The 12,261-nt window shown below is 34.8% G+C and overlaps 1 protein-coding gene across 5 annotated transcripts; it reads right to left on the bottom strand.

Annotated features, from left to right (window-relative positions):
* Positions 1-964: 964 nt before the first annotated feature.
* Positions 965-11,163, bottom strand: LOC131805972 (uncharacterized). 5 transcript variants are annotated; one of them, XM_059129799.1, is made up of 3 exons: positions 10,835-11,163; positions 9,950-10,111; positions 965-2,637 (listed from the first exon to the last, which is right to left on the bottom strand). In XM_059129799.1, exon 3 carries the CDS (start codon positions 2,633-2,635, stop codon positions 1,679-1,681), a length of 957 nt encoding a protein of 318 aa, XP_058985782.1. In that variant the 5' UTR covers positions 2,636-2,637; positions 9,950-10,111; positions 10,835-11,163; the 3' UTR covers positions 965-1,678. The 5 variants fall into 5 exon arrangements, 4 of the variants coding, with proteins under 4 accessions (XP_058985782.1, XP_058985792.1, XP_058985773.1 ...); XM_059129809.1 differs by having other exon boundaries at positions 9,950-10,136; XM_059129790.1 differs by having other exon boundaries at positions 9,950-10,142.
* Between the last annotated feature and the right edge of the window lie 1,098 nt (positions 11,164-12,261).

A 12,261-nucleotide genomic window follows, 5' to 3' on the forward strand; every position in this document is an offset into this window, starting at 1 on the left:
GGAACTATCATAACAAAAATAAATGCGAAACAAAGACTTACGATCCAGGACAGACCATTTTCGTGCAAGAAAATAAGAGATTAGATACAAATCTTAGCAAAGTCTACAGACAGGAAATAGTAAAAGAAAACAAGAATACCACAATTCTCACAGAATCAGGGAAAATTGTCCACAAAAATTATATAAGGAACTAATAAATAACAATTTTCAGATCGCTTTTTGGTTTAACAATGACTGACGTTAAAATACTGGACTATACGAACTCCCATATTGTGACTTTCAATTCTGGAACGGCAAAATTACAGACAGGAACATTTAAAATAATACATGTAATAGAGACAGATGAATACCAAGAGCTAATCAATGATATGATGCAGACAGTAAGCCAAAATGTTAGTGAATATCACTTCCTTCGTCCTTTCCTAGTACACGAAATGACGGAGATTCATGGGTATTTAGATAGGCTAAGGCCAAAGGTAAAACGATCTCTGAATTTTATCGGATCAGCATGGAAGTGGATTGCGGGAAATCCAGATCACGATGACTTCGAAATAATTACGCAAAAAACTAACAGAGTATTGGCTAATAATAAGAAAGAAGTCGTCATTAACAAATTGTCGCTAGAGAAAATAAATGAATTAACAATTAAAACTAATGAAATCATAAAACAAATAAATTATAATGAAACTGGAAAAGAAAAACATAACAGATTTAAGAATTAAGATAAGCATACTAAAAGAAGAAGTAATTAATAAATATATTGTAAATGAAATAGTAAATAGAGATTCTATTCCATATGTTAATATAGAACATGTATTTGAATTTGCAGAAATAAAAAGTACAATCAAATATATATATATATATATATATATATATATATATATATATATATATATATATATATATATATATTGTTTTTAGGCTTACCTTTTTTGCCTTGAGACTTCTTAAATTATAAGAAATATTTTTCTTTTAATTTTTAGTTCTTTTATTTGGATTTTGGGGTAGTGCAATTTTAGATATAAAATAGTTTTAAGTTTTCACTAGTTCATAAGATTTGCTTTATTTAGATAATTATATTTAGTTTGTAATTCAATAGGTTTTAAGTTTTATCTTAATTATAAGTTTTAAGTTAGCAGGTAAGTTTTAGCAATTAGTTTCACAATTATTCTTTTTGTTGTATATTGTATTTGTAGAAAGCTTTTGTTTAACATAGATAATTTTGTAATATTCTGTTTTTTCGTAATTTTGATACCTTTTGTTGTATTTCAATGTTCACTGGTTTTTGTAATATATAAATGTTGTTAGTTTTTTTTTCCTTTTATTTTTGCACAGACACTTGTCACTCGGGGGGGAAACTTGCGCTCGCGACGGTAATTACATGAGAACTGATTATTGCCAAATTTGCATCGTCACATCAAACCTGTTTTGGCTGTTGACGATGCTTAGTTATTAGAATTCAGCATTGGAATTTACCGGTGGCTGCATAAATGTATGTGTGTATGTGTATGTATTTACATTATTTACATCATTTTGTTATGATGCCATTTATGCGGCCGCCGGTAAATGCTCAACCAACAGTGTTGGGCAAATTAATAGCAATATTATGAACATTTTCTGGGCCCCGAATGACAAGTGTAAGTATTCATTTCTAATATACCATAAGGATCCTCGGTCTTTAGTTCATCGGCATGTTCTTGATTGGCCCAGCAAACACGTAGCCCAGTTGAGTATTGTACGCCAGGACATCTCCAATTCCAGCTGCTGTACACCCATCTTTCCTTATGGCTGAGTACGTATCCGCTCCCAGTTCCACATCGATCGGACTATTTCCTCTGGGATCAGGGTCAGCTAAAGCGTAGCTCGTGAAGCATCTAGTGGGGTCTTCTAGTATTGGGTCTGAGTAAATGCGTCTTGGGAGATCTTCGATTATTACGGCATTTACCTTCAGACTCCAAGTACTGTTCGTGCGGCGGGGCGAAACTGTGAAGGTTGTGAATCGCTCCCCTTTGTAGCTCCGCGACTGCAGACCCAGGCGACGGAAAGCTGCATATGAGATCTTGGACATCGTCGCCGATTGGCTAACTATGGCCCGCAACATGCTGAAACCCTCCATACCCTCGGCCGTTATGCGTACCATAGCCGTCGGTACAAATACTAAGTCCCACGCGAAAGCTGGGGTGGTGACGGCTTCTATATTTAGGGATACCTCCTCCAATTGAGACGCCCCGTGCAATAGGGTATGGTGCCGGTCGTTGCATCTCCGGCAACCAGTTAAAGACGGGCAGTCGGGGGCCAAATGACTTCTCGCCAGGCAATTTCGGCAATACCCCCGACGCTCCACGGTCTCATATCGCTGGAAGGGCGTCTGCCGGCGGAACCTCTCACAGGCACTGAGGGCATGGTCTTCTTGGCATAGTCCACATGAGTATTGCCAGTAGCTAGGTCTTTCTTGGCGTTGGCGGGGTCTTACGTCGGATCGACTTCTCTGTCGCCTTTCAGGGGATGTGGAACTGGGTCGATGGATGGGCCGTATGGGTCGATTGGCGCTTCTTGCTGTTGGACGGGCAGGTGAGTCTGGGCTACGGTTGCGATCGTCCAGACGGCAGTCCTGGTTGGGCAAGTAAGCGGCCATATCTGAAAAGAAATTAAGGCGAGTACTAAATTCTTTTTTGAGTGGGAATCCGACTAGTCAGTCGGAAAACAATTTGACAATTTTTGTAATGGGTCTGCTAATGTTGCCACTTGCCGTCCGTATGTCTACAACCCTGGTATTTTGGTCACTACCTGGATACGTTTTTTCGATACGACCTAACTTCCATTCATGCGGAGCCAATCTATCATCTTTTACGACAACTAAATCTCCTTCTTTGATGTTCTCCTTTTCATATTTCCACTTAGTTCTTCTGTGAAGTTCGTGAAGATATTCTAATTTCCATCTGTTGCAAAAGTATTGTGAAATAACTTTGAGTCTTTTCCAACGATTGACTAAGCTTAAATCTGTATCTGAAATGTCTGGTTCAGCTGGGGTAAGAATAGGTGTTCCTATTAAGAAATGACCAGGTGTCAAAGGGGAAAGGTCGTTTGGGTCGTCGCTAGCAGGACTTAAGGGTCGTGAGTTAAGGCAGCCTTCAATTCTTGATAAAATAGTTGTAAATTCTTCAAAAGTGAAATTCATTTTTGGGATACTTTTTCGTAAATGAGTTTTAAATGATTTGACGCCAGCTTCCCACAAGCCGCCCATGTGCGGAGCACCAGGAGGAATAAATTTCCAAGTAAGATTTTGAGTGAAATTATTTTGAATTGTGCTATTTTGAATATTCTTCATGAAAGCTAGTCTATCTCGCTTTAATAGATCAACCGCTCCCACAAAGTTTGTTCCGTTGTCCGAAAATATACAAGACGGACAACCTCGCCGGCTAATAAACCTAGAAAAAGCGGCAAGAAAGGCATATGTCGACAAATCGCTTGTTGGTTCTAAATGTATAGCCTTAGTGGCGAAACAGACAAAAATGCAAACGTAGCCTTTTGTAATAAAGCAGGCTCTTCCTGAGTAACTTTTAATGTTAAAGGGTCCTGCAAAATCTACCCCTGTGTTTGTAAAGGGTCGAGAAAGAAAAGTTCGTTCGGGTGGTAGCGACGCCATGATTTGAGTTTGGGTTTGTTTTTTGTGAATTAAGCAGATTCGACATTTTCGTATGGTTTGTTTGATAAGCGACTTGAGTCCAAATATCCAGAATTCGGACCTTAATACTCGGGTCATTAATTGATTACCCCCGTGTAAAGTAATCTTATGAGTGAATTCGACTAATAATTTGCTAAGTTTTGCGCCATGTGGTAATATTATTGGGTGACGTTCGCTATAGGTAAGGGCTGGCGATTGTACCAATCGGCCATTTGCTCTAATAATACCCTTTGAGTCTAGAAACGGGTTGAGTGTCAAGAGAGGACTTGAAGGAGAAATTTGAGTCTTTTTCATAAGTGCGTTGTATTCGTCTGCATATACGAATTTTTGGGTACGAATTATACAAGATCGTTTTCCATCTTGGATTTCATCTGATGTAAGGTCGTTTGCTGAAGTGCGAAGGTGTTGTCTATTTACCCCAGAATTTTTCCAGAGTCTTAGAGCATATGCGTATGATCGATAAACCTTAGATAAAGAGGAGAAATGTTTTAAAGGGTCTTCCTTTTCTGCGAAAAGGGTCATGACTTTTGCCGTTTTGGCTTCCAAATTTGTGTCATTTGGGATTTCATACGATGGCCAACGGTCTTTTGGCATTCTGAGCCATTGAGGTCCCTGCCACCAGAGATCACTAGTCTTTAGCTCTGCGGGTGAACATCCACGGCTCGCAATATCAGCTGGATTATTTTCCGAATCAACATGTCTCCAATTTTCTTGTCCAACATTATCAGCAATTTCCGAGACTCTATTTCCAACAAATGTGCTCCAATGACAAGGAGGCTTTTTTAACCATGCTAAGACGATGGTAGAATCGGTCCAAAACTGTGTCGAATATTTTGATATCTGTAGGCTATTTACAATGGATTTTGCTAACTTTGATAGTAATACTGCCCCGCATAACTCGAGTCTGGGTATTGATAATTTTTTAATTGGAGCGACACGAGTCTTTGCTGCTAGCAAGAATGTATGTGTGGTATGGTCAGTATTTTCCACCCGAATATAAAGAGTGGCTCCATATGCGCTTTCTGATGCGTCACAAAATCCATGAATCTCTACAGAACCATCTAGCGTGTATTGAATCCATCGAGGAACTCTGAGATATTCAATATCTTTGCTATTTTTGACAAAATTGTTCCAGTTCATTTGTGTTATTGGCTTTAATTGATCATCCCAGTCAATTTTGTCTAGCCAGATTTGTTGCATTATTAACTTAGCTACGACAACTACCGGTGCCAGCCATCCACATGGGTCAAACAATTTGGCTATCGTTGATAAAACTTCTCGTTTTGAAGATACATTTTTATTTTCCATTGAGGGTGGTGTAAACGAAAAATAATCGCCTGAGATATTCCATCGAATTCCAAGGGTCTTAGTTGAAGCATCTTCGGAAATGTCTAGCCAATTGAGTGGTAGCAAATGTTCATGTGGAATATCTTGTATTATTTTTCGATCATTTGATGCCCATTTCATTAGTGTAAAACCGGCAGAGTCTAAAGCAGCAGTTAATTCTTTTCGAGCTTTTATTGATTCATCTTCAGTGTGACCGCCAGCTAATACATCATCAACATACAAATTATTCAAAATTATATTTGCGGCTCTAGGGTATGATTCTTTTACATCTTCTGCTAGTTTAAGAAGAGTTCTCAATGCTAAATATGGTGCGCAGTTAACTCCAAATGTAACTGTTAGCAGCTCATAATCTTCTACTGGGTTTTCCGGAGACTTTCTAAAGAGAATTCTTTGATATTTCGTTTGCTTTGAATCCAAAAGTATTTGGCGATACATCTTTGTTATATCTGCATTGAAGGCATATTTAAAAAATCTCCATTTTAGAATTTGTAGTACCAAATCTTGTTGTAAAATGGGTCCCGGAAACAATATGTCATTGAGACTTGTTTTGTTTGATGATGGGCAAGAAGCATTGAAGACGACTCTTAACTTTGTCGTGATTCGATCTGGCTTAATTACTGCATGATGCGGTAGATAATAATTTGGCATTTTATCTATTTCATTCGGATTGATTTTCCTCATATGACCAAGTTCTAAGTATTCTAGTATTGAGGCATCATATTGTTCTTTGATCTCTGGTGTTTTCATAAGTTTTTTCTCCATTCTGTAGAATTGAGCTAGGGCGATGTTTCTGGAATTCCCCAATTCCTCGCATTTTTTGAATGGGAGAGTCACCACATATCTTCCATCCTTGTTCCGTATTGTTGTTTCAATGAAGTTTTGTTCACAAAATTGGTCTTCTTCTGACCGTAAAACTTTTTTAGGGGTCTCTTCCACCTCCCAAAAACGTGTAAGTACTTTCTCTATTGAAGTTGTGTTTAAAAGTGAAATTTGTTTTCGTTGAAGGATGCTTCCTGGTATGGGTCCTCCAACTATCCATCCAAACTTGGTTTTTTGTGTTAAAATTGATCCAAATGTTTTCATTGGAGTTCCAATTGTGAATATTAATGGTCCTATGTCCATTCCAATAAGTAAATCGATTGGTTGACTAACGTAAAATTTCGGGTCAGCCAGTTCTAATGCTGTTACATCTCGAAGTTGTGAATCATCTAAGTTCTGTGGTGGTAGATTTGAAGGTAAGTTCTTTAAAACTGGAGCCCAGACTTCCAGTTTAAAGCTAGGGTCGTATTTGGATCTCATTGTAAACAAGCAAGATTTTGTTGAAGTCTCAGAAACAAATTGACTTAAGCCAGTGACATGAACTAAGTTGTTCCGTGTAGGTAACTTCAAAAAGTTTTTCATCTTTTCCGAAATAAAGGTGGATTGTGATCCTGAGTCTATTAGAGCTCGGGCATCGTAAAGTTGTCCTTTGGTTTCAATTTGTACTATTGCTGTGAAAAGTAGCGTTCCTCCAGATTGTCGCTCACTAATTTGCTTATCTTGGAGGGTCAAAGTAGTAATAGTAGTTGGTTCTAGGTTTGTAGTGGACTGTATTTGATTTGTAAGAGCAGCAGCACTAGTACTAGGTCGTGCTTCCACTCGAGCTAGGTATGAGTTGGTTGTTTGGGTTTCCGTTCCCTTGTGTAACAAAGTATTGTGTTTCATAGTACAAATACGGCAGCCAAAGCGACTTTTGCAATCCTTTACTCCGTGATTTGATGACAAGCAATTGTAGCATAAGTGTGAAGTTTTCACGATGTGAATTCTGTCATTCACACTCTTTTTCAAAAATTCGCTGCAATCTCTTATGAAATGATTTGATTTGCAGACTTGACAAGTTTGAGCATTTTTCTGTTTATTTTGTTGAGGTAATATTACATTAGTAGGTCTTCCTCCAGAGTTGTTTGTATTTTTTGAGACATTTGTTTGAAATGTTTTCAAAAATCTAGGCGTGTAATTGTTAGTTGGTTTTTGTTGAGCAAATTTCGATGTAGAGGGCTTTATATTACCAACTGATTCCAAAGTTTTGAATTTGTTTGTTAAGAAAGCGTCAAACTGTTCCCATTTTGGAATTTGTTTACAATCTTTTAATGAGTTCTCGAATTCTTCTAAAAAGCCTCTAGGTAATTTTGTTGAACAAATGTATATTAAAATCGGATCCCATCCTTTAACATCGACATCAAGCATCCCCAGTGTCTGAATGCTGCTATTAACAGTGCGTTGTAGTTTTTGTATAGAGTGACTTGATTCAGTAGAAACTCCAGGTAGATTAAAAAGTGTCTTGATTTCTTCATTAATTTGCATTCTTTTATTCTCGTAACGATCTGTGAGATTTTTCCATGCTAATGTAAATCCATCATTAGTTAGTGGGACATGTGAAATAATTTCTCTAGCTTCTCCTGCTGTCTTCTGCGTTAAATGGAATAATTTTTCGACATTGCTTAATTTTGAGTTGTTTATGTAAATTGCCGAAAATAGATCTCTGAAAGTCGGCCATTCTCTGTAACCACCTTTAAATGTGTCTGTATCGCATGGAGGTAGCCGCGATACGTTTGTGAAATCCACTTCCCTTCCTTGTTGTGACATCTCTGACTCTCTTTCCATTTTTTCCTGTGTCTTTTCATCCAAAATATTTTGAATTTGTCCATTTATTGAACTCAGCGCTTTTTTGTACGATCCCATGGTATCCATATAGTGCTTTCTCAGTTTATTTTTATCGATCGGCTTTCCTTCCTCTTCTGGAACATAATCCCGACAGTCTATGTAGGCTCTCTTGACCTGGTCCCATGCAGAGTCCAACTCCATTCGTGTTGTTTCCAAAGTATGTACCGTGTCATCAGATTTGGTTATTGAAAAAATTGAAATATAATCCAGAAGATCGTTGACGCAATTTGTGAATTTATCGCTTAATGTTTTATCCATTTTGAAAACTGAGCGTTAACCTTTACGAAATTTTGTTGTTTTACAAAAAAGAAAAGTTGCCCAATGAAAAGGACTAACTTGGTTTAGAATTTAAACTTTTATCCAAATTTTTATTTGTTAAAATGAGGATAAGTTTTTTCTCAATAGTTGTCGACGAAAACGATCCTATTTTATTGGTTTGAGTCAAATTATATTTCGTTCCTTTCAATAATTAAAATTTTTTTTCCAAAAATTCAAAAATTTTCTTTATATTTGACGCCGGACTGACTTGATTAAAAATGTTTGCTGGGTTACCAGAAGGGTCAAAATTTCGCCAAAATGAGCAAAAAGGAAAATAAAATCTCTTAAAGTCCACTTACAGGAGGATTTTATTTTTGCAATTCGACAAATAATCAAAAGTTTTTAAAACAAAAGTGTTTAAACGAGAATTGCAAAGCAGAAATTACCAGAGATGGTTTGCGCAGTAAACAATTTCTTCAAAAAAAACGAGAGTCTAATTTGATTGTCCACGAGAAGTTGAAAATTCCAAAAAATTTCAGAGAGTCCAAAAAAATTTCAACGAAGTAAAAATGTGTGTTGGGTTGTCAAAAAAAATTAAATTTTTGTTAAAATCACTTAATATCCTATGACAGGAGGATTTTATTTTTAAAAAGCCAATAACTTTGATTATTGCTTGTGAAAATTTGTCTGATTCAACAAATTTTCTAAATTCGCCAAATTTTTTCGATAAAATTCGCAACGAGAATTGGAGAAAATTATGTATGTATAAATCCAAATATTTCAGCAGAAATATTTCAAACAAATAATTTGGGTCAAAAATCCAAAAATTTGAGCAAAAATTTCCAAAAAATTTGATTTGGGTCAAGGTCCAAATATTTCAGCAGAAAATTTTTTGTCCCAGCAGAATATTGCAAAAGAAAATAATTTGGGTCAAAATCCAAATATTTTCAGCAAAAAATTCAAGAAAGTGTAAAAAATGTCAATGAAGAAATTTTTCCCAAAAAGTTGTCGTGTTATGTGTCACAAAATCAAAAAAAGTATACCAGCAAAATATTTCTGCGAAAAATGCAAGAAATTAATTTTGGGTCACAGAAAAATTTTTAAGCTCCTTAGAGCAATAGATATTGTGCTAAATGGGAAAAAAGGTTAAAATTATAATAAAAATATAAATTGTAAATATATGGGATCGATTTTATGTCTGTCCACCGGACTCCGATATAAAATTTGTTCTCCAAAATTTCAAAAAAAATTTGTAGTTTAAGTTTCAAATGTATGTCTGTCCACCAGACGCTTGCTTGTTTGTCAATTTTTTTCTCCAAAAAATTTGTAGTTTAATTTTCAAATGTATGTCTGTCCACCAGACGCTTGCAAAAATTTCAAAAAAAATTTAGGTTATTTTTTTTTTGTCTGTCCACCAGACGCTATTTTTTAAACGGGTTTTATTTACTCGTTTATGTATTCGGGTGACGCCAAATTTTTCCAAAAAATATGGCGACTATATATTGCAAGTGACGCTTTTTTTCCAAAAAATTGTATATAGTTTTTGCAATATGGCGTTTATATGTTTGCCAAGTTTAGTGACGCCAACTTTCCAAAATTAAAAGCTTATGTATTTGTGTCAATATGGCGCTTATGTATTCACCTGAACTCCACGTTCAGAAAATTCCAAAATTTTTGTATATATATATTTGGATATGGCTGAAAATTCCCGTTTTTTCAGAAAAGAATATGTCTGCCTGTTTTTCCCGGGTCAAAAGCCAACTGTCCGTCCAGAAAAATGGCTCAAAATTGGTAAATTTTCAGTCACTGTGTCAGAGTTGGCAACTAGCAGCTTTGAATATGGGTCAAAGTGTTATTGCAAATTATGGGAATATGCGGGTCAATGCAAATATTGAAGATTTGCTTGCTCCCGAAATGCCCTTTTGTGTCAAAAAAGAAAATTTCACGAGTACTCACTTTGATCTTGGGTTTTGGGTCTCGGTTGTTGTTGTTGTTGTGCTGCGTGTGTCCGTCCTACTGCTGGCTCCAAAATTCTCCGTGTCGTGGTTGTTTCGCAATTTTCCTTTGCCACTGCCTTTTTCCACTGAATATTGTCTCTTTTGTGTCACTGTGAATTGTCTTCTTTTTTTTGTATAAAAAACTTCTTCAACTTTTTAATAATTTTTTAGATTTTATATTTTTTAAAATTGAAGAAAAAATTAAATTTTTCTAAAATTTTAAAAAATTTTAATTTTTTGTAGCACTGTGTAACTTAACTTTTTGTTGCACTGTGTACTGTCTATTTTTTGTAAATTTTTTCAATTTTTTTCCAAAGTTTTTTTTTTTTTTTTTTCCAACACTTTTTTAACTTAGCACTTATTTTTTAACCCCACTGTATTTTTTTCTATTTCACTTTCTTTTTTCTCACTGTTCTTTTGTCCGTCCACTCACAAGTTTTTTTTTTTTGTTTTTAATAATTTAAAAAACTTCACTTTTTGATCCGGCTCTGTAGGACCAAATGTTTTTAGGCTTACCTTTTTTGCCTTGAGACTTCTTAAATTATAAGAAATATTTTTCTTTTAATTTTTAGTTCTTTTATTTGGATTTTGGGGTAGTGCAATTTTAGATATAAAATAGTTTTAAGTTTTCACTAGTTCATAAGATTTGCTTTATTTAGATAATTATATTTAGTTTGTAATTCAATAGGTTTTAAGTTTTATCTTAATTATAAGTTTTAAGTTAGCAGGTAAGTTTTAGCAATTAGTTTCACAATTATTCTTTTTGTTGTATATTGTATTTGTAGAAAGCTTTTGTTTAACATAGATAATTTTGTAATATTCTGTTTTTTCGTAATTTTGATACCTTTTGTTGTATTTCAATGTTCACTGGTTTTTGTAATATATAAATGTTGTTAGTTTTTTTTTCCTTTTATTTTTGCACAGACACTTGTCACTCGGGGGGGAAACTTGCGCTCGCGACGGTAATTACATGAGAACTGATTATTGCCAAATTTGCATCGTCACATCAAACCTGTTTTGGCTGTTGACGATGCTTAGTTATTAGAATTCAGCATTGGAATTTACCGGTGGCTGCATAAATGTATGTGTGTATGTGTATGTATTTACATTATTTACATCATTTTGTTATGATGCCATTTATGCGGCCGCCGGTAAATGCTCAACCAACAGTGTTGGGCAAATTAATAGCAATATTATGAACATATATATATATATATATATATATATATATATATATATATATATATATATATATATATATTTGTCGGTTGTTGTTGACAAATATATATATATATATATATATATATATATACATATATATATATATATATTTGATTGTAATTTTTATTTCTGCAAATTCAAATACATGTTCTACATTAACATATGGAATAGAATCTCTATTTACTATTTCATTTACAATATATTTATTAATTACTTCTTCTTTTAGTATGCTTATCTTAATTCTTAAATCTGTTATGTTTTTCTTTTCCAGTTTCATTATAATTTATTTGTTTTATGATTTCATTAGTTTTAATTGTTAATTCATTTATTTTCTCTAGCGACAATTTGTTAATGACGACTTCTTTCTTATTATTAGCCAATACTCTGTTAGTTTTTTGCGTAATTATTTCGAAGTCATCGTGATCTGGATTTCCCGCAATCCACTTCCATGCTGATCCGATAAAATTCAGAGATCGTTTTACCTTTGGCCTTAGCCTATCTAAATACCCATGAATCTCCGTCATTTCGTGTACTAGGAAAGGACGAAGGAAGTGATATTCACTAACATTTTGGCTTACTGTCTGCATCATATCATTGATTAGCTCTTGGTATTCATCTGTCTCTATTACATGTATTATTTTAAATGTTCCTGTCTGTAATTTTGCCGTTCCAGAATTGAAAGTCACAATATGGGAGTTCGTATAGTCCAGTATTTTAACGTCAGTCATTGTTAAACCAAAAAGCGATCTGAAAATTGTTATTTATTAGTTCCTTATATAATTTTTGTGGACAATTTTCCCTGATTCTGTGAGAATTGTGGTATTTTTGTTTTCTTTTACTATTTCCTGTCTGTAGACTTTGCTAAGATTTGTATCTAATCTCTTATTTTCTTGCACGAAAATGGTCTGTCCTGGATCGTAAGTCTTTGTTTCGCATTTATTTTTGTTATGATAGTTCCTGTCGTCCAGGTGTTTTTCTTTGAGTTTTTTTGTAATTTCATCTCTTTCTTTTCAAAGTCCCTTGCGTCTGTATTTACTGTTTTTCCAAAAA

Source organism: Musca domestica, unplaced genomic scaffold (genome assembly GCF_030504385.1).
Source record: "Musca domestica strain aabys unplaced genomic scaffold, Musca_domestica.polishedcontigs.V.1.1 11, whole genome shotgun sequence".
In the NCBI taxonomy this organism is placed as follows: Eukaryota; Metazoa; Arthropoda; class Insecta; order Diptera; family Muscidae; genus Musca; species Musca domestica.

Bases quoted from the DNA above. Each gene is read 5' to 3' on its own strand.
- LOC131805972 (XM_059129799.1), bottom strand. From the start codon at position 2,635: ATGGCCGCTTACTTGCCCAACCAGGACTGCCGTCTGGACGATCGCAAC.